The sequence below is a fragment of the Poecile atricapillus genome, chromosome 2, assembly GCF_030490865.1.
Source record: "Poecile atricapillus isolate bPoeAtr1 chromosome 2, bPoeAtr1.hap1, whole genome shotgun sequence".
Lineage (NCBI taxonomy): Eukaryota > Metazoa > Chordata > Aves > Passeriformes > Paridae > Poecile > Poecile atricapillus.
Window position 1 is genome coordinate 129,002,478 of NC_081250.1, and position 22,550 is coordinate 129,025,027.

Genomic DNA, 22,550 nt, shown 5'->3' on the forward strand with positions numbered 1-22,550 from the left:
TTTAAGTTAAGAGATTTGGGATAAATGACACAGAGCTGAATGAAGAGCAGTTGTTTTGCAGCTGGAGGTCTATTTGAACACCTTGTCTAGAGAGATTGGTCTTGCTACATCAGGTCCTGTCCTTTACAACTCTTATGTCATTGGAAAACACAGGGGGAATATTCTTGTCTGTTCAGATCTCTAAAATATTTTTCATGAATATCTATTGATTGTTCAGAGCCATGTTTCTATGGAGCGGAAGGAGAATGCTTTGAGCTTAGCACAGGTCAGACTCCAGGGTGACATGCTGCTTTGTTTCAAGGCACTCCATGGAACACAGCAACCTCTGTATCTTCCTGCACCTTTGGTAGTCTTGTAGCTTCCACAGCTTCATTGCTGAAGTCTTGGGAACTCTGTGTATGTCTGCATCAAATAATGGAGCAAAGGAGCAAAACCTGCATGAGAAGAGAGCAGAGCTGGTGTTTGGTGTGGCTGTACTGCCTTCAGGGGCCAGGCATTGTGCTTGGCATGGGGGCTTGTGGGTGTGTGAGGCTGCCGGGCTAGCTTTTAGGGGGTGCTGTTCTGTGCTGTGAAGACAAACTCATGAGCTGGCATTTTTCTGGCTGGATACAGCATAATTTTCCTACATTTTCCTCAGCAGACCAACTTGCCTCTCCAAGTCTTGGTGGCCATGGTGGAACGCTTCCTTAAACTATTCTTCTTAGGCTGCACATATAAAGTGGCTTCTCCACTTTTTCTTCTAAGAATCTTTGTTCAGACATGTCTGCATTTTGACTGTGAACAAACACCAAATACATTTGTGGTGAAAGACAGCATACATATAGTATGGCTACCACACTTCTCTAAAACATACTCAAAAAGGAAGGGAAATCAATGGCTGTCTTTTTCCAGTGAGCAACAAACCAGAAATGATCTGGATACTTTCCAGTACCTGGGTACTGGAAAGAGTACCAATACTTGGGTCTCTGGCCAGTTAAAAAGCAGACATGGATCAAGATGCAAATATTTTGGTTGAACTTAATCTTCAAAATTTACCAATAGCATTTATTCTATTGAACAAAATGCCCCTCCTGCTTTTGATGAATCTGGTTCAACAGCTCTATCATTCAAATTAGTTCTGAGTTGTGAGTAGATCTGTTCTGTTGGGAAATCCTTTGTCACGTGCCTGTTGGATCTTTTCCCTCAAAAATGTGTCCATCCTTTATCATTGCTAATATTTACATAGGGGACTCCTTTGTTGGCAAGACGCATTGAAATGACAGAACAATAGGAAAAAAACATCTTCTGTTTAACAACTTTGCAGGAATTTTTGGCTCATGGCCTCAGCAACGTGATTCCTTCGTTTTTCTTTTGCATACCAAGTGCCGCAGCGATGGGACGGACGGCACTTTTATACAGTACGGGTGCCAAAACACAGGTAACAGCTTAGAGTGAAGTACATCAGAGAATTAAAGCTGTGATACTGCTCACTGCAATTTGTAATGATTTATCTATTGTATTTCCATAGTCTCCCTTCTCCTCTGTCCTTGCAATGACTTTGCCCTGTCATTTCTAACAATCTGCATGGAATTACATCTGATCAGTGATGACTTCCTAGGAAAGATAATGGTTCCATTTATTAATTTTTACCTGTTTCATTCAATATGAACTGTAAGGTCTGTGGCAGCAAGAAAGTTAGGAATTGTGTTTTCAGACTGCAGGAAAACCACATGAAAGCCCTTTCAGTTCATGTGAATTTGTCAGCATTGTAACAAAAGTGCCCTCTAATGGTGTTTAATGGATTTAATGGTACAGTCTAAACTGAAGTTTAAGGAAAAAAAAAATTACATTTCATTTATCTGATTTAATTTATCTTCTGATTTCCAAAATAAAATTAAAGTAACCTTTAGAGCCGTTTGTTAAAAAAAACCACAAGTAATCTCCCAGCTTCTGCTTTGTGACATGGTGTACTTGTGCTATCCCTCAGTGTACACTGAGCCCACAGAGATGACATTTAGATTTTTGAGGATGTTTGTTGCTATTTCCTACTGTAGGAAACTAAACCCACAAGCTGTTATTACAGTAGCTCAGGAAGGAGGGGACTGTAACTGCTGAGAATGATAACTGTGACCCTGTCAGCTTTCATCTGTCCAAATTGTGCATGTGAACAAGAGAGGTGGCAAACCCCCTGGGGCACCCCCACAGCATTGCCTCTTCCTCTGAAACTCAAGGGCCCTTCGGTGGCAGCCTGCCACATCAGTGTCATGTCCTTTGGAGTTCACTGCTATTCTCCAGGTAACAAGTGACAGGACAGGAGGAAACACCAACAAGCTGAGCCTGGGTAGGTTTAGATTAGATATTTTTTTTCACAGAAAGGGTTGTAAAGCATTGGAACAGACTGCCCAGAGTAATGGCAGAGTCAACATCCCGGAAAATTTTCAAAAATTGTGTGAATATGGCATTTGAGGACAGGTTTAATGGTGAACAGGGTGATGTGCTGGGTTGATGGTTGGACTTGATGACCTTAAAGGTCTCTTCTAACCTTACCAGTTCTATGATTCAATGATTCTATTTTCATTTTATCATTGTTTCTCTTGCCTGTATAAAGGCCATTAGCTGCAAGGAAAAGGTACATAAGTTACAAGGCTAAATACAAGACATAGGCACTGTTTCTCCTCAGCCATGTCTTGCAATTATTTTTCATGCAGATGTCGCAATATTAAGGAATTACATAGGGCTTTACTTCAATACTCTACATGTTAAATACTTGATAATTAGCCCACAGAGTACTCTGAACTCACTTAATCATAATGAATAATCTAACAAATCATAATCTTGAAAAGTATTTGTATGCAAATACTTTAGCTACCACTTGGCCACTAGTTATTTCATACATTTTAGTTGAAATTGGTGTTATACAATGTGCCATCATCCTCACAGACATTCTTTTCTGTAATCTGTTAATGTACTGAGTGAACAGTTTACAGTTGTACTGCATCATATTGTACTGTCTTTTCCATGGAAGATTTGAGGCAACCTGCAGACCTATAAGCTGAAGGCATATGAAGGGAATTTGAGCACATTGGCACCAGTACATGTAGGGAACGACCATTGTAAAAGGTTATTCAATTCATGAAATGCAAAAAGAAACCACTATAATTTGATTTCAAGACAGCAAACACACAACAAAAATCTGCTTGGTTTTTCCATTGGTTTCACAGTATAGCAGTGCTTGCGTCTAAAAGTTAAGACTGTGGCTATGAGTTAGCACTATGAGAGTATTTTAATAGACGTAACAATCTCAATCCTGCCTTCCTAGAAAGCAACACCTCAGCTAAATACTCTCCTTTGTGTCTGTCCAGACAGAATGAGGAGATGAGAAGATCATCACTTATAAATATTGGTGAGGTCATAGACAAAAAGAAGCCTTTCAACATAGAGGGAAGTCAGTTTGGCATAGGGCATGGATGAAATGCAAAGAGCCTTTCAGGGGCACAGAGCAGCCCTTTTTTCTCAAATGGCTGTACCTGGATTGCAGTTTTGTCATTTGTTCCTCACTGATATATCTTCCTGGGAGAAAACAGAAGTAAGGAACTGTATCAAGAACTAGAAGTGTCCTTCAAATAGAATCAACACTTTTTTTTCTTGCTCTTCATGAAGGCAGAAAGAGGGAAAAGTTCCTTGTGACTTTACCAGCAGATTTTCTGTCCCTTTTTATGTAAACACTCTGTCTATCCTTCTTGATGGTATTTTTAAGTACACCATGACTTTAATTTTCTAGTGTTTTAACAACTTGTCTGGTTTTGTTTTTAACAACTTGTCTCTTAAAATGAAACCTAATTATTTTAGTAAAGAAACATATTATCAATATAAAAATAAAGTGAGCATCTGTCTACTTATTGTCAAAAACCTTCTGTGAATCTGAACTGTATATTTATAAGACCAGAAGTACTCGGTAAGCACTCACAGTAGACTAGGACAGTGCAGTTTTACTGTAGTTTTCTATCAGATTAATACCATAAATACTGTGAAGAAATACATAATTATTAGACCATATATTTTTCTGAGTTTATATTACTTGCATTAATTAAAATTAAATTAATTAAAATCTTCAGTATATATTTTTAAATGGTACCTACATTTTCTCAAGCAAATACACTGGTATTAACATAAAATTGTTAATGGTTTCTCATGTAACAATAGTTTTCTTTTAGTGTTAATCCCAACAAAAGAAGTTAGAAGTCTTCTCTTGTGGAAAAAATGCATATATAACTCTTGCTTAGTGCTATGACGGATCTGTTATTTAGTACAAAATAGGGTGCATGGTTATAAATAAGTTGCAGAATGACAGTGGGTGCTGAGAAACTTCTGGGATGAGATATTGCACACACACATTCCATTTAATACCCAAGTGTGTAAGTGATGCTCTGTCCTGTGTCAGTATGCTAGCAGCAGGGTCAAGCACAGATGTTGAGATCTCTCACTATGTTATCACTGTAGTTGATTAAGGGTAATAATCAGATATTAAAATGATATGCATCTGAAATCCACATATACATTAATAGCTAACACCTTCAACATCTGATTCTTGACTTTGTCTATAATATTTTATAATTTATCCTTCTTACAATTTCTTTTGTTGTTTTTATTGTTGTTAGACTGAAAGATCTGCAATTCTTGTTTATCGTTTTAGGTGGCTTGCCTTATCTCTTGTGTATTAATTCTTGTGGTGATCTACACAATTGGACCTCTGCTGTACTGGCTTCCTATGGTATGGTACTTATCCTTTTTAAAGATTAAGATGTCAAACATTTTCTAATGACAGTTTCTTTCAGGGAAAAGACAGTGCAACCTTTAAAACAGCTCTACTTCATTTCAGTTGCCTAAAGAATAGTAAGGGCATGACAAATCTGAAAATCATAAAATACAGAGGTAACAGCATAAGACATAGGTTTTAGACATATATAGTAACATATATAGTCTATCATGTAAGCACATAGAAGTGAATTTCTCTTCTACTTACTTTTGGCATGTAGTTTATGAAAAATATACATCCAGGTTGCTCTGGATTTGCAAATTGACGAAGTGTGGTAGAAATTAATGAAGATTCATTATATTTCCCCAGATATGCATATGATATATAACTTTGCTTTTCAAATAAATTTGACACAAATTATTTTAGATACTGATATAAGCTTAATTACAGAAAGATTATGAAGTATTCTTATATCTCTGTCATGGAATACATCTATGCTAAGGCTCTTTAAAGCAGTGTTGCATCTTTTCACATAAGCTATATCTAGTCTTTGGTATTACAAATTAATAGTTAATTTTAACTAGAGGCATGTCAAAGCTGTTAAATACAGCTCCAAAATTATCCACAATTCTGCCATGTATGTACATGAAGTTGTAACTCAACTATGTTTTAAAATTGCTTTGTGCTATTGTTTACATGGTGTCATGAAAGTTCTCACTTTTCAAACACAGATCCTTTTATAGCTTATTTTAACCACGCAAAGTAAGGACACTTGAAGAAGGGTGCACAATATGTCTTGTGGGGTTTTTTTTGCTATACTTCTTCCCTACTTTAATTTGTTTTTATATGGTTTATATGCAAATTTTCACTAGTTTCCTGAAGGTCTTTACCCCCATATTTTAAAAATACTTTTTGGTTTTTTCTTTCCTGATAATTTATTTCTCTTCTGATATGTTTTTTCAGCCTGACTATGGGCTTTAAGTCCATTGGTTTGTACTTCATTCTTTTTGGCTCTGGATGATTTCTTCATCCATCTCCTCCTCCTTCCTGAGTCAAAGAACAAATTTATTTTTTTTTTTTTGTTTCAAAATTAATGGACTTTTGCCCTAGAGGCCTTCTCTAGGGGAAGGGAAGGAAGTGAGGAAGGGAGTTACAATTCTTCACTGCATAGAAGTTGAATGATGATTTGCTTTTGAGTTCTCCAGACTGTGGCAGAATGTATTGGGTAGTCCTGAGGTTTCTGTCATTTTTCTCACAATCAGGTAACCTTCACAATTAGATTGCCTTCAAAAAAAAAAAAACAAAACAGGATGAGGGGTTGTTGCTGTTAGCATCTGTCACAAAAGCAACTGTGCTCATCCCATTTTCTAAACACCTACTAGTCTTCAAAGTAATTTAATTACGATATTGGCTGCTAAATTAAAGAAACAGCATTGTTTTTCACTAAGAACTCTGCAAATGGCTTTTGTGTTTATGTCTTTGCAGTGTGTGTTAGCAAGCATTATTGTTGTGGGCTTGAAGGGGATGCTAATGCAGTTCCGTGACTTAAAAAAATATTGGAATGTGGATAAAATAGACTGGGTAAGTAAAATTTAGGTTTTGCTGAGACCATTTGGCAAACATCTGTTAACTAAACTTTAATATTTCTGTGGCCCTAGAAGACATAAGTGCAAGATAGTAGTAGTATTTTTTGTGTACTATCAGCTCAGATTAACAGCATCTGTAATATCAGTTGTATTAAAAAATAACATTTTAACAAATTATAAATAATCAAACCTAATGCTAGAGATGTGTATACAGACAGATCAAGTTAATGTGAACAAATATGTGTCTAATTTTTATGTCTTTTCTAGCTGTTTAATGTGCTTTTGCTACTGTAGTATTATTGAAGAGTTGGTATCGTTGTCCTCTGGGAATAGGGATTGACCACATAGGTCAAACATAACTGAAAACACTAGTGATGCAGAAAGATATATTGAGGGTAATTTGCCTTAACTCAGATTTTGCAGAGTATCTATGGTTTGAACATAGTGAAAGATTCTGCACTATGAGAGGAGGAATGCATCAGAAAAACTAGATAAATAAAAAGAGACAGTATGAAAATCTAGTTTAATGTAAAGTCTAAATAGTCTGACAGAATTTGCACAGGATTCCTAGCAAATAGTAAAGATGAATCCATGCGTAAGAAGACTGCTGCGTTTCTCTTCTGTTGGAGATTTTGGGTGTAACAGCCAATTAGTGGAACCAAAATTTCTATGCAGTTACATATATGCTGACTTCCCATATGTTTGAGTTAACATTATTCAGAGAGGTATTTTGGTCACATAGTCCTTTTCTGTGGTGGGAAATACAGGTAATTTGAGTTAATATCAGACTTTTTTTAATCCACCAGTGACTCAGTATTCTACATCAGTAATGGTTAAGTCTAGACAGAATAAAACTTTTTTTTAATAGAGTACTGGATTTTAGTATGGGAAAAAGAGCTAAATAAACATCATGTTTGACTGTGAGATTTTTTACACTTGGTTGCAGAAAACCAGAGGTTCAGAAAACTTGTTTTTGGGGGTTTCTTTTGTATCACCCAGAAGAAAAGCTCTATCTTTCCTGAAATATTTTCTTTCTCAAGCAGTAAAATTCCGAAAATAGTTTCTAGCTCTTGTTTTGCATTTGATCTTCAGCTTAACCCATATTGCCAGTGATGGAAATGATGGATGATGTAGATCAATAATTCTTTTGGGAACAATGGGCTTAAAAGCATTAGTAGTTATGGGAAAGAGATATATCTTCTCCATCAGTTCATTGAGATAAGTAGTTACATTTTCCAGCAAGATATTTTGGAATCTCACTAGATTTAACATGTCTTCACAGATAGACTAACCTGACTGAGTTTTGCTTTTCTGGTTTTGGCAGAAAAGGTTATGTGAGTAGTTAGTTATTACATCTATGACAACTGTCATCATTTCTAGGAGAGGTAATAGAACAGGGGAGTTTGCTGGGTTAATCTTTTTAACTAAAGATACTTGAGCAATGATTTATCTTCAAGTAGTTTTACCATCAGTTCTTAGCTTGACAGGATAAATCATCTTGCCTTAAATAACATAGTTTAAAGAAAGGCTATAAACATTGATCTTGCATTGCTGCCGGCTCTGAGGAGCCCCACCAAACCCAGTGATTTGTGTAACTACACTGGTGTTATTTTGGCCTGAAAGGATTCACCCCAGTAACTGACAGAACACTGGAAATGAATCATTCTGTCACCCAGGTTATCCAAAGTGTTTTGAAGATAGAAACCCTAACAAAACATTTGGAAATAATTAGTAGTTGTCCTTTCTGGAACTGATTCTTTGAAGGGTGTGTGTCATGTAGCATTGAAGTCAGGTTTGTTTTGGTTATAGGTCTGGCAAATGATAGTGCATGGAAGTGGAATATTACGGAGTTTGTTACCTTGGTCCTTAACACTTCTTTAAGCATCTCATTAAACACAAATGGGATGAAAAGTATCTATTTGTTGGACTGTTCTCTATAAACCTAATCCTTTCAAATGTAGAAAGTAAGATATTGTTCAGGAGTCGGAGTTGTGGAAATTCATTGGTTCCTCCCATCACAGGATATTCTGTGTTTCTATGAAACCTCTTCTTTCAGTCATGAAAGAATGGCTTTTTCTTTCAGATTTACACCCCACTTCTCAAATCACATTTGATTACTTTGCAGTTACTACCCCACTGTCCTTATTCCATAGGTCTTTTTCTTGCCATTCATAGCATCCATATAACCTTCAAATGTCTCCTGCTTCAGTTAAGGTCTCCTATCAATCCCTACATCTTGGTTGATGACTTCAACAATCTCAGATTAATAATTATGCTATTTCACGACATATATTATATGCATAACTCAGAGTGATTTATCTTGATTTTTTTTTTCTGCTTTTTCTGAGAACAGCCAGGAGGCTAATCTGGCCTTGCCTGTAAACATAGCTCACTTCTCAGGTCCTCAGGTCAAAAGATGATTTCCTTGTCCTTTCTGTAAGCCTAACTTCTTATGCAAGCCAACTTGACTAACTTTCTATTCTCCAGCTTGACAGTGCTGGTGATACTAGTGATACTTGCCTAGTATTATTAAAAAGGCCAGTGAAATTCTTGTTAACTCTTGATTTTAAGGTTCAGTATCAGTATCAGATAGTCTGCCTTGTAAAACAGGCAAAAACTGCTGCCTGTCAGTGGACTACTGAAGAAAAATGTTCTCTTTGCTGTTAACAGTTGGACTTGAAAGTAACCAAAGATGGGGAAAAAATATTTCAGAAGGTGAGGTTCTAAGTGAAAAATTGTAACAAAATAAGGATCGTTTTAATGAGTTCATAATATAGGAGGGATTTGAGAAGTTCAGCAATTAAATACTCTGGCATTTAAAGAGAAAAAAAAATGTTTTAAAGTTGCATTGACATCTTGACCAGAAAATGACCACAACTGAGACAAAACCAGGTTGCATGCCTGACTTTTAAAGCAGGAAGAATGGCAAGAATCTATGGTAAAAATTACACACTCCCAAGAGAGGCAGTTACAGATTCATTAATTGTAATTTTGTGCACATACATTAATATCAAAGGAGTAAGGAATGCTACTGATTCAGCAATTAAAGTAGATCCAAGAATGAGTGTCTCATTTTTGACAAGTATCCTCCAAGATCTTGTCACTGTATTTCTGAGACACGCATCCAACACCCTGTCAATCTATTTTGTCAAAATATTTAGAGGAGAGTGCCTAGAAAGGGTCTTCCTTGAAATCTGGAGCTCATTAGTTTTTTAGAACTTCTTCAGATATTATCCTCAGAACGAAGATGGCCTTTTAAATTTGTTCATCACACATGGGTCCTGATTCATGAGAGGGCTCTGAGAACTTCCAGAGCTTTACTATATAAACAATTTTCCACAAAGTAGGAAACCATGTCTTCTGTGAAAATAATTTTACATCAATGACTCTATCTTATGACATCCTAAGGAGATTGTCTATTTCTCCTGCATTAGTGAATATGCTAGTGTGAGTTATGTTACTTGTGCTGCAGTTGGTCTCAGTGGGGTGGGGAGGAATTTGTGAATGCTTAATCTATTGAAAGCATGATTACCATATAAATTATTTTTAAAGAGTATTATTTCTACCAGTCCCTGTTTCCAGGCCTGTTTGAAAACAAAAACTATCTCAATACAGACAATATTGTCAAATATATGTCAAATACAACTGTGTATGGAATGCCTGTGAAAAATTATTTCAAAGAACCACCATACCACTTCATTATCATAGGATAATTTAGGTTGGAAAAGATCTTTAAAGACCATCTAGTCCAACTGTTAACCCAACACTGCCAACTCCACACCTAAACCACGTCCCTTAGTGCATTAGGCAGTTCCTGTTCTATGGCTGTGGTGGGCTTCACTTGAATCCCAACTTTGATGAAGGGTGTGCTGAGGATGAATGCAGACATTAGTAATTTGTCTGCAGAAGGATGTGGGAGCATGGCCATGTCACTTGGTCCTTACAGCCAGAACATCCTCCAGGACTCCAGCATCTTCTGAGACAGTTCCCAAGTGAGCAGGACTTCAATGGGATTCTTCTTATGGCTATATGCTGGAGGGACTCTATTTGAGCAACTCATCTCAGCCTCACATTACAAATAGCACAGAACTGGTCAGTTAAGTCATGACCATCTCTTCCTCCATTAAGCAACAGCATAATCAAGTAGGAGTTAGATGAACTGCATCCTAAATTTTCTACATTCTGATAACCAAATCAATTGATTATGGTAGGAATCTAGACAGCTGTGTTGGAGAGAGTTACGTGTGAGAAACCCTAGCCATTCAGGCAATAGCTGATCATCTCCTTAGTTAGCAATGAAACAGCGAAGAGCATAATCTGGTTTCAAACTGGTACAGAAACATTTATTATCACCATACTTTAGCACTGCATCGTTTACCCATAGGTTCAGAAAGTATTTTGCATTTATCTATATGATTTTTTTTCCTACCAAATGCCGATTTTAGACCATCATCAATACTGGATGATTAGACCCTATTAAATGGAAAGTCTAGATGGAGGCAGCTGCTACACACAGACACTGTACCTCTCAGTGCTTCTGATATCTTCTGATATATACAGGAGTTGACATAAATCCATTTCTTCTGCTTCTTTCTTTTCTCCCTCTTTAGAGTTTTTCTTGAAGTCAGTACAGTTAACGTGTGCCTATAACACATTATTGCTAAGATTTGAAGAGTGATTAGATTCTATCTATCCTGAAGTATGCAATAACCATATTGATATAAGCTGCCAAAGGAAACTTTGATATTTTTATGACTTCTTTGTTGAACTTTGCAATAACCCATGAATTTGGAAAAAAAAAAAAAAAAAAAAGTATATCAGACCAACAGAACTTCTTTCTACAAGTTGGTGCTACCCTAATTAAAGAAGCACTGATTGCAGGCCAATACAAAGCACTGAAAGGGTGATTGACTAATAAGAGTATGATTGTTTTGGCTCAGCCTCCACAGCAATGGCAGTCTCTGATTACAGTTAAGATGTAAGATACTAGGCTGCTGGAAAGGCACTTAACTAGCTTTCTCAGTAGTCAGCAGTACTTAAACATTTCTGGCTTTGATTCTTCCTATGTAGACTTTGTATTGCATTTTTATGCTTTATGTTTTCTTCTGAGACATAAGAATTTTGCAGTGATTTAGTTAGATGTGATGAGGTTCAGGTCTGCAGCTGAACTGGATTGCATTGGAGTGGATTCAGGTGTTGGCAAGGGTTCAACTTTATTAAGGTAGTCCATTTCTTGATCTCACTGATTTTCAGGTTTTTAGTATTTCTGTTAGCCTTTTCACATCCAGGTGAGCTTCTTTTTAAATGTATATTGGACTTATAAATCTTAGCATTACTTTCTTATTTTTTACTCAGAACTCAGTATCTGTTGCTCATAAAGGTGGTCTTTGCAAATACATACAAAACAATTTGTATAAGATGTCTGTTAAAATACAGCTAGTGATTCTAGCTTCAGATACTGAAGCTAGTGATACTGCTTCAGAGGACGAACTGCCTCCTTACCTAGCAGCCCTCCTGTTGAAGAAGCTGGAAAGTTTTTTGCAGTAGTTAGGAATCTTGAAGATGAGGGAGGAAAATATTTCTCGACAGAATCATGTAACACTGTCCTCTGTGAAGCACAAGTTTGCATGGTATGACTTACATTTTATTATTCATAAAATAACAGTTCTCAAATCTGCTCAAGCAAAATTCCTGTGGTTGGTCTGAAAATATTCTATTGTCTCTGGCTTTTACGAGTTAAGTGAAAGCATCAGAAAGGATAATCTTAACATTGATTGTGCCATTGTAATGTGATCTGTTATTCTGCAAACATGAACAAGCAGCACTGTAATTCTTGAAAAGGGCACCTGTGGGGATCAGTATATCCAGAGGAGTGAAAATACTTTCCGTTCTTTTTTAACACCTTTTATACAAAGATTAGATGGCAGTCTTTGCTTAAGGCTCCCTCAAGGAAAGAAAGATGTGTTTTATTATACCAATTAGGTTGGTATAAGAAATCGAGTAATTTGTACTTTTCTTTTAATTGTAAAATCTGCATGTCTCTTAGCTGTACATGTCATTGTAGTATGGAAAGAAAAGTGATGATTTCTGGTAAGAAAATAATTAAATAAAAATTGAAATGTAAAAGTTTCTTAATGTTCTTTTAAATTTATTTTTAAATTGACTTTAGTTTCATATATGCATCTGAGTATTTTTTAAAATTGTATTTAAAATTAATCCAAAGTTTCAGTAATCATTTGTTGAATGATGGGGAAGTAATACGAAATCTCACCATTTCCATTGGAAGGAATTAATTCCCCATTAATTTTTATTTGTTATAGAGTCATTTCAGTCAGCTGTACACTGATAAACGCCACTTTTAATCAGCTTTCTTGCAAATTATAATTCCCACTTATATGATTAGTGGGGGAAAAGCTCTCTGTATGTGACCTCATTAGGGCACCTCATTATGTGAAAGGAGAGGATTTAAAATCTATTGCAGTGAAGAAGGTGATAAGAATTTGCAATGTGAAAAATAAAATAGAGGTTTTCCAAAACAACTGAGCTTATTCTGACTTAAGCTGTTAGCAAAAGTACAAATACTATTTTAAGTAACCCTGGAAGGAACCTCTGTGAGCACTGTGATGAGTTGTGCCATGCTGCATGTGGTTTCCCACGGGGAGGCATTACTTAAATTGCTAATTCAGTCTTCAGTATTTGCCAGTTCAAGGATCCAAATGTTCACATCTGAGAAATTATCTTAGTTTTAAAAATCTTTATTTCTGATTTATAAAGTGCACATTGCTATAAAATTTGAAACTAATCACTTCTTTTTGCTCTCCTTAAAGAGCATATGGGTTAGTACCTACGTGTTTACAATATGCTTTGCTGCCAATGTGGGACTGTTGTATGGCGTTGTCTGCACTATAGTAATCGTGATTTTCCGCTTTCCCAGGTAAGGAACAATCTATTTAAATGTTCTACTAGCACTTCATTATGTATTCATTCTGCATATTGCTTCACAGTCAGGATAGACATAAGGTATACTAAATTTAACAACTGCAGTTTTTAGTTGTAGAAAATTGCAAGATAAGATAATTCAAAAGGAAAAGTCACATCTGTCCATTTACTGTAGACTAAGGAATCTCTAAAACATTTTATAAAATGGTATTATTTTGTGATTTCTCTTATTATTACATATCAGTAGGATTTGTAATGTGAAGGTAGCATAAAATCAGCAGGAAGATTAATTATATTTTTTTCCATTAGATTTTTATTTGCTCTTTAAGGAAAAAGTATGTCTGTCAAGCTTCAGTAACTAAGAGCCTTTATAAAGTCCTAGGTACTATGTTGCACAGGAGTTGGTAGTTGACAATTGCACTGCTAATATAGATTAATCAAACATAACTGTGCAACTATTCTAATGTCTAACAAAAAGTTTAAGTTCTGTGTATGACTTTTCCTGACTTAGAAAAGTCAGGAAAAAAAACTAGAGCAATCAGAAGTTGGGTGTGTTTTTTTTTTAAATATATTACAGTTGCTACTTTGGATCATGAGTAAAGGGAAATACAGCTGAGGTTCATGATTGATTTGTGCTACAGAATTAATTCACAGCTCACCAGTCCTGGAAATGACTTGCTGCTTGCATGCAGTTGTTTGCATGAACATTGAATCCCACTGAAATTAAGCACAATATAGACAGCTCGATTAAATGCTTGTTAAAGTTAATGGTGTTAGACATTTGTGCACAGCTCTGTTCTCATTGAATAAATTGCAGAACCAGCATGAAAATAGTTCAAAATTTCAAGTCAGTTAAAAATTATAGCTTCTAGGGAGATAGCTTCTGCTTGAATCAATCAGCACTTTTGTGATAACATTGTGCTACTCAGCAAACTAAAATTTTGGTAAATTCTTGTAGTAAAGTAAAAGGCAAGTTTTCATGCTGTTTTTGTCCTGAGCCTGGATGTTAGGTGTTCTCCAACAGCAGAAAGGGATGGATATCTAACACAAAAGAGCCTGATCTAGTGAAGACCTCTGTCTGAACCTGCACTTATTAATAAATAAGTAAAATAAGACTCTTCCCAGTGATCTCTGTGCTCTTCAGTGAAGCTGCACATATAGTCCATACCAACTACTGAACAAGGTAGGAGCCTTAAAACTGGTATGGCACAGACGGAGTTAACAAGATAATGTGTAGTAAGCCGTGCAGTCATGAGCAAAAGTGTTAGCAGAAGTGAAGCAAGGAAAATATGATTATTTATTGTAGGGTCTCTGTTCAGATGTCAGAGTACTGGATGTGGTACGTGTTATGTAGCAAAATGTATTAAAACCAGCAGCAGCTATAGCTTAATTTATGCAAAGATGAGAGAACAGCTGATGTTTGCAAGGCTCATTTATCTGGCCCCAATACCTGCAAATATTCCTTGTATATTGCTGCATCTGTCTCAGAGGATAGATAGTTCCATAGTCTTCTGCAGTTAAATGTGTTCCTGTAAATTCAGAAGATCACACGCTGAGCTCCCTTTCCAAGGCGACTTTCTCTTTTCACTGTGTAGAGAGCATAGGAATACTGGCCCTTTCCAGTAAGCCCCCCATTTTGATAGCTAGAGTGCAGTGTTCTGTTTCATCATTTAAAGATGTGTCCATTTCAATGACAAATAAAATATCTTTGTTTTTCATGACCCACAGCTATTCTTCATATTTATTTTCCCTTTCCTTATGATTTTGCAGATAAAAAATATTAAACTTCTTTACTTTTGAAGCTATAGATCATGAGCTTTATATTATAGATTATTATTAATAAATTTATAAGATATATATAATATATGTATTATATATTATTATTCCTATTATATACTATGATTTTTATTAATGCATATATTATTATATACATGAGCTATCTTGACTTAAAAGTAGCACTCTGGCCAGCAAATGAAAATTAAGATTTTCTTCACAAGAGAATTTATTTATTCATATTTTCAAAGTGAACTCATAATTCTAAAATGAACTTTTTACTCTTTAAGAGGATGATTATCAGAAAATATAAGGTCTGTAATCACAAAAATACAGATTGCATTGTCAGACCTTTAAACTGCTATGCTGTAGTTTGAGATGTGTGTATTTTTGTTTCTGCTCAGGACTACTAATGATTTACTGTACAGATTTTTCTCTGATATTGATTGTGATATTGATTTCAGAGCAAAGACCCTGAATTTGAAAAATATGAAAGAGGTGGACTATAAATACAAAGCAGAAGACAATTGTGTAAGTCAATTTCTTTTTTAACTTTTTGTTTGTGTGTGTGTTTCACTAATTCAGGTTTGTTTGTCTTCTCTAGTTAGTTACCAGATTGTAATCAGGGAGTCAAGGGAATGCTTTTATGATATGACAACTTGAAATCTAAAGCCAGGATAATATAATAATAAAATTAGTTGGCCTTCAGAAACTGGAATATTTTCATGGTTCTTCTGCTTGTCTGCAAAGTGAAGTGAGTTTTCTTAGGTCTATCTTAGTTTATTTGTCATTTTTAGTTATGAATTGCTCCTTCTCAAAGTTTCCTAATTCCTAAATTTAAGGAAATGTCTTGCCAGGAATGGCAAGGGCCATCTGAGCAGACAGTCTTTGTATTATTATCACTTTTCCTAAAAGTCCTTTGCTATTTTCATCATCCCTAATCTCTTCTGAAACCATTTGTGTCACCAACCCCTCATGACCAGACTGTCCAGAGGACACCGTGAAGCTGGGCAAAGCGGGGCAATACCACAAAATAGTCACAGACTGCTTCACAAATCTCATCACCCTGTGCACATGACAAATGGATGGAAGAAACTCTCCAAAGACTGTGCCTTTAAAATTTGGCTTCTTACAAACTTAAACCAACCAATCGGATTCTTTTGGTTATTTTCATTGCAATTTTCATCAAAATTGCTTTTTGCTCAGGTCTATGGTAAGAAGAGAAGGGTAATGACCCAGAGAGGTGAACTCCCTCCTCCAAGATGAAATGGGAGTCAGCAGCCAAGAGAGAAGTAGAACCATGTGTCCTTTCAGCACAGAGCCCCATCAACAGGACATCCTACCTTCTCCACCATGGCAGCTTCTCCTATGTCCTTTTTCCTTTCCTAGTGCTGATGAAGGGTCTTATGTATCAGTAAATCACATGCTCAGCGGTTATTTTTTCTCCATTAAGCAGATCTTCTTTAAAGAATTTATTATTTCTGGCAAATGTCTTCTATCAGAGCTATCTTGGGTTAAAAATCAGAACATCCAAGGGCTCAAGGGCATTTACTCTTTTGGCATGCTGAGCAATATTGGAATGTGAAAGGTACACAAGAATGGGGAGGACTCTGAAATGTGAATTAAAAAGACTGTTGTTGAGGCTGGACCAGCTGTCAATTATTATATCACTTTTCTTTCTTAATAAAAATGTTACAGTAACTTTGTCAGAGATGGGTAACCAAAATTTTATTTGCCTGCTATTTTTCATATCAGTTCATGAAGCATTTTGTACAAATGCCTATACATCTTATTTTTTAAGCTTACTGCTCCCCTGCTTTTTTCCCCCCCTAATTCAGTAAGATTAACACCAGTAACCTAGTAATAACAAAAGTAGTGTCTGCAGACAGTGGGGAAAATAACATTATGTTAGAGAAGCAAATTGCTCAAGAGCTTATTACACAAAACAAAAGAAGGAAAATATGCCTTTAATTTAATTTAGAGTCACTGCATTGCAGCAGGCATTTAGGGTAATTTTTAATGTATGAATGTTAGACTGATCCAAGTTTCCCTGGTAAATAACAGATTAGACATAAACAACAGGACTTTTAAACATGAAAATATGCAAGCTTAATGATCTTCCCTGCCATTAAGGTCTGTGGATTTATAGGGGTTATTTAATCAATAAGAGAAAAGACACTTTAATGTGGAAAAAATCAAAGGGTACTTAGAAGCTTATGTGAAACACATTTCAACCCAGGCGCCCGCTGGCACTGAACCCGTACCCGAGCAGAGCCAGCGCTGTGCAGAGCGCACAGGGCAATCACCCGGGGCCTTCTAAGTGGTGGCAGGAGCAGGCACGTGAGATAAATTTCCTGCTTTTGTAGCAAGGACACAACAAAGAGGAAGTTCATTTTTCTCTGATTTTTCTCTGTTAACAAAGAATCAAACCAGAGCCAGGAATAACTGGCTGGTCAAATTTAGGCACAGTTGACCTTGTCCATTCTGGACAAAAATTATACCTAAGTCTGCCATCTGTTTGATCTGGCCTTATGATTTTAGCCTTTCAAGTTTTGTACCTTGTACTTATGAAAGCTTTATAATCACAGGATTTGATCTTTGCACATCAGTCTTCCTTATTTTCTTAGCTTTTATCTTCTACTTTGTCATGACACTGAAATGTCCATTTGTCTCCACACCAAGCTATGTACAGCAGCATTTTTGTGGGAATCTGTGGGATGTCAGAGCATTTCTCCATTTGAGCATCCTCTGTTTTGCCCTTATTTGAGAGCTCTGTTCCATACAAACTGAGACATTTTAACTGCCAGTTGAGCTTTGCCACTTGTCTGACTGTGGCATGCAGGTGATGTGGTATTTACTGCAATCACATTCACAGGTAAATTGCATAAAGTCCCTACACACGGTCTGGGGTTCTTTGCCTCAGTTTGGGATGTTTGAAATGTTTCATTTATTTCATGGTCACTGTGGTGGTGTCAGAGATCATCTTATTCCCAGAAGTCTGAACAGCAGTCTACAATAAGGAGATATTTTATGTGGTTTGTGGTGAAGATTTCCATTCCTGTTTTGCTTGAAAGTCTGTTGGGAAAACAGCATTTCTTCAATGCAATCCCAAACAATTTTTAACTATTTAAAAAATGATCTGTTTCAACTCCACTTACTTGTGCTTGACTCTGACCTTGTTACACTGACTTTTGTTAGGAAGAAAAGTCTTTTTTGACCTATATTGTCTTGCAAATTCTTGATTTTTACTTTCATTGTCACACGATTTGTGGAAAATGACAAGTTCAGTAGAATTAACTCTATGTCCTACAAAACCAGTCTTTAAGCTTGTCTTGTTGCTGTCCAACATATTTATTTATATATAAATATTAATTTTCTCTCTGGCTTTTGAAGGTGTTTTGTTTGTCTATTAAAATATATTCCCTGTCTGCAAATATTACCCTGCCCATCCTTGGGGAAATAGTACTAATATAATTGTTAGCTAATAGCTCTTAATATTATGCCTCATAATATGCATGCTTTTTTTCATGTTAAATAATGTTATAGATAATGTTCATTATATATTACTTTTGTTTCCATTCTTACTTCAGATGTGTGAAGGCTGATCAATAGAATTATCTGTTAAGTAATTCTTACAATCCAAAGCTCCTCCTAGGTTAATTTACAGGTATTTTCAGTTTTTGTAAAGAAATTAGTCTGGGGTTTCTTCTCCAAATCCAAGATGAACTTTTCAGCATTATGTTTATTTCATTCCCCAGGAATCCTTAAAACAGGTAAAAATAGTTTCAGTCAACAGCCCGTTAGTCTTTTTGAATGCCAGAAAATTTCACGCTGACTTGTTAAAGATAATCCAGAAGGATGGCATGAGCAGCCAGGTATGTGATATTGTAAACAAGGTGGGATGTGCTTTACACTTCAGTAATCACCGTGACTGGGTTGAAGATCATGTTTGCTTTCCTTGCTTTTCTTACAGAATGCAATCAGATACTAAAACAGATATAAAAAACATTAGAAATTATTAATATAGAATAAAGGTAATCCTAATCTTAATCAGATTCAATAGGGACTGTTTTCATATTATTACTTGAAAATAGTATCATATTATTACTTGAGAACAGTATTATTACTTGAACATAGTATCAAATATAATATAAACTGAAAATACTATTTTCAAGTAATAATATGAAAACAATCCATATGATTTCTACTTCTGCATGTGATGTGGTAAGAGACATTAAAGCACTCATCCAAATCTCCAAAATTTCTGAAGAACTTACATAACCTCAGCTGATATAAGGCTGGGATCTTAGAGACAACAATGAGTAGCTACAAATATGCTTGACTGAAATGTGATTTCTTTTTCCTGGCGATAAATCCATGAGAGATGGAAACTTCATTTCTAACTACAAATAATTTCGGGAGAATTAGGAAGAAAGTGGCTACTTTTTTTCTCAATGGTATTGTTTCTTCTTCCTCTTTTGCACTGATTGTATTAGAAAAAATTAACAATATACAAATTACATATATCATGTTTCTGGAGAATATCCCTGTAAGTACAGTATTTTCCAAATTCATCAGCACATAACTACTGCAACTTTCTGCAACACTTCCTAAAAGGGAAAAGATAAATTATCATTTTTCTATCAGTACCATGAAGACATTCCAATATGATACAATGCTTATTGTAGACAATTTCATCCAGTTTGGAAAACTGGACTGAGAAAATCCCAGCTGTGTCTTACATGGGTTGTTAAAACAGACACGTCTACCACCTCTGCTGTCCCTTGACAAAGAGTTGTGCTACCTATATGCGCTTAGATGGATGGAAATTCAGCTCAGAAAATGTGATGCTTTATTCCTTTGGTTGTGCTAGGCTCACTGATTTGGATTACTATGATAAAAGGCCTCCAAACAGAGAGAAATTTATTAGGATTTGCATGGAATTAATTTGAGTCAATTTAATAAGTTAATTTAATAACTTAATTTATACATTACTTATAAAAGAGATTTTATCCTTTGTCTCTTCTGTAAGGTACTCAGCAAAACAGCTGCCTGAAATACTGCGCTTTTTGTTTTTAAATTTCTTTTTGTTGAATAAATGTCTTTCTGTAGCACATAATGGGTGTGAAAAAAATGCAGTTCCAGTTTTGTTTCTGTGCTATTTCTGGTTTGTCTTGTTTCTACAGAGAACTTGCATATTGAAATAATTATTATAAAAATTATCCAGATAACTGTAATTCTTTAATAAATTTACACATCCAAGATGTTCTTACTAAAATATTAGCGTAGCAGATGAGATTGCAGCAAGTAGAAAATTAATCAAAAGTTAATCTTATAAAATCACTGCCAATAATTCTTTTTTGTCAAGAACATCTTTTCCATCTTTTGACCACTTCTTAACCACCCCCTCTTCCCCAAAAGAACTGTGTCCAAAATATGCTTTCTAGTGAATCCAAACTTGACAGAGGTTGAGTCAGCTAAAAAGAAATGCAAAATATGAGTTTGAGTATGTATCTCAGTAGTCTTCTAAAGTTACACCAGAAATTATAATATATCCAATAGACTATAGCACAGGACATGATTTTTGGAGAGAATGAGCTAACTTTGATACTGAGAAACAGAATTCTCATATATTACATTGAGTTCCACTCGTTACTGTGCAATGGATGGGTTTTCCTTGATATGTTAATAATTTTTTGCTTTTATTTCAGTGTGAGCAGAACACTTTGCTCTGTTCATTTTCCAATGGAAGTTGCCATGGTGAGTTTATTATCTACAAATGGTGTTAAAACCAAAATGGATGTAAGTGTGCAGAACAGCTCCACATTTTTCTATATATTTCTAGGTGTATGTAAGTTTTGTGGAAATAAATATTTTCGGTTAGACCCAACAGTCAATGAAGCATGAATGCTAAACAGTGTTAAACTATGCTAATCTTGGCCTAATAAGTCCTTTTTTTCATTCTGTTTTTGACTGACTTTTTAAGATTTCAAAAGCAAGGAACCCCTTGAAAATGCTTTTTCTACAGGAGTGGAAGGTACTAGTGGAAGTCTCATTGCCCACCACACAGGGGTTGGAACTAGATGATTTAAGGTCCCTTCCAACCCAAATCATTCTCTGATTCTGTGTCCCTTCTTACTGCACTGTAATGAGTGTGTGTGTAAAGAGACAGGTACATAGTAAGGGAACCCTTCCTGTATTGTTGCCTGGGCTGGTCTTCAGACCAGGCTGAAGAGACTGTTTTGCTAAGCTCTGGTCTCAGGATTTTTTGCACCCACAGAGTTGAATATTAGTATGAAAATAAAAGTAAGATTAGAACCATGTTAAATCTTTGTGATCTTTAAAGCCACATAGGAGAAAATCTCAGAAAATGTCAACTGAATTGTTAGTGATGTGATAACTAACAATATTATACGGTATTTCAATACAATATATAATAAGATACCCTAGAGTTTTCCTTTCAATTAAGGATTAAGCTGGAAACTCCACTCTTTCCACATTTTGTAACTCTTAAATCAAACCAGAGCACATGCATTCCCATGGGAGAGCTGCAGCAACCTTTTATAGTGGATACTTTATACAGATGACTTCATTGTGGATAGAATTAAAACAGTGTTTATTTAAAACACTTATAAGCATTAAGACTGCAGTAGAAAATCTGATTTGGAGGCTGTTGTCTGAATGTTTGCATTTTTTAACTAGACTCGGGACATTTTTATGGTACTACAGTGTTTAGTTAACTTGGGGATGACAGAGTGCTTCGCTGTAGCATAGCAGCCTACGAAAATGGTTATTGAAGATTAAATTGTATTTTATTAACTATATTGTAAAATATTATGTTTGAGCAGATCTTACCAGTACATATTTCAGTCATCTTGAAGATGAACTGGTTTCTCATATTACAAAAGTGACAGAAAGCACAAGACCTCTTTTCTGAAAGCCTAAGTCCTGCCTTGAGGACTTAAATGCTCTTGCTACTTGTACCAACCAGTCTATTATGATTCTTCATGGGTCTTTAAAACAACAAATAGAGAGAAAAAAGAAAAATCACTTAAAGAGAAAAGCAAAATGTGGAGCTTAAATTTTCAAAAAGGATGGGGGCATGAGGACACAATCATTAAGCCTTATGGCAGTTGTTGAGGAAAGCTTGGACGTTTATGTCTTTGTCAGAATCTTTCCTTTCTCTCTTTGGGGAATACTGTCTGTATCAGCACCAAATGAAATGGCTGCTCTTGCTCATGCCACTGATCCAAAGAGGGTGCAGTTCTTAACCTATCTCCCCATTTAGAGGCCAGATAGCCTCTACTGCAACTCAGGATGCAGCAGGGAATTATTTCACTGAATCTGGGAGATCACATGAACCCTTTCTGGATTTCTATCACAGTAATTTTCAGGAGGTTCCCTTTAAAATTCTACATTTTTGTTTGTATGTATCTATTCATGTATGTTGGACAGGACAAAGACAGTAAATGTCTGGAGATGCAAGTCCAAAAGTCTTTGGCTCTCAGACTACTGTC

At 35.7% G+C, this 22,550-nt stretch overlaps 1 protein-coding gene across 1 annotated transcript in view; it reads left to right on the plus strand.

Moving 5' to 3' along the window:
* The window catches only part of SLC26A7 (solute carrier family 26 member 7), a 66,622-nt gene that overhangs the window by 38,425 nt on the left and 5,647 nt on the right, over nucleotides 1-22,550 (plus strand). The window contains exons 9-15 of the mRNA XM_058833643.1: nucleotides 1,304-1,417; nucleotides 4,673-4,750; nucleotides 6,221-6,316; nucleotides 13,149-13,255; nucleotides 15,498-15,564; nucleotides 18,792-18,908; nucleotides 20,745-20,793. Coding sequence (XP_058689626.1) covers nucleotides 1,304-1,417; nucleotides 4,673-4,750; nucleotides 6,221-6,316; nucleotides 13,149-13,255; nucleotides 15,498-15,564; nucleotides 18,792-18,908; nucleotides 20,745-20,793 — 628 coding nt within the window. The remainder of the gene's footprint in view (nucleotides 1-1,303; nucleotides 1,418-4,672; nucleotides 4,751-6,220; nucleotides 6,317-13,148; nucleotides 13,256-15,497; nucleotides 15,565-18,791; nucleotides 18,909-20,744; nucleotides 20,794-22,550) is intronic.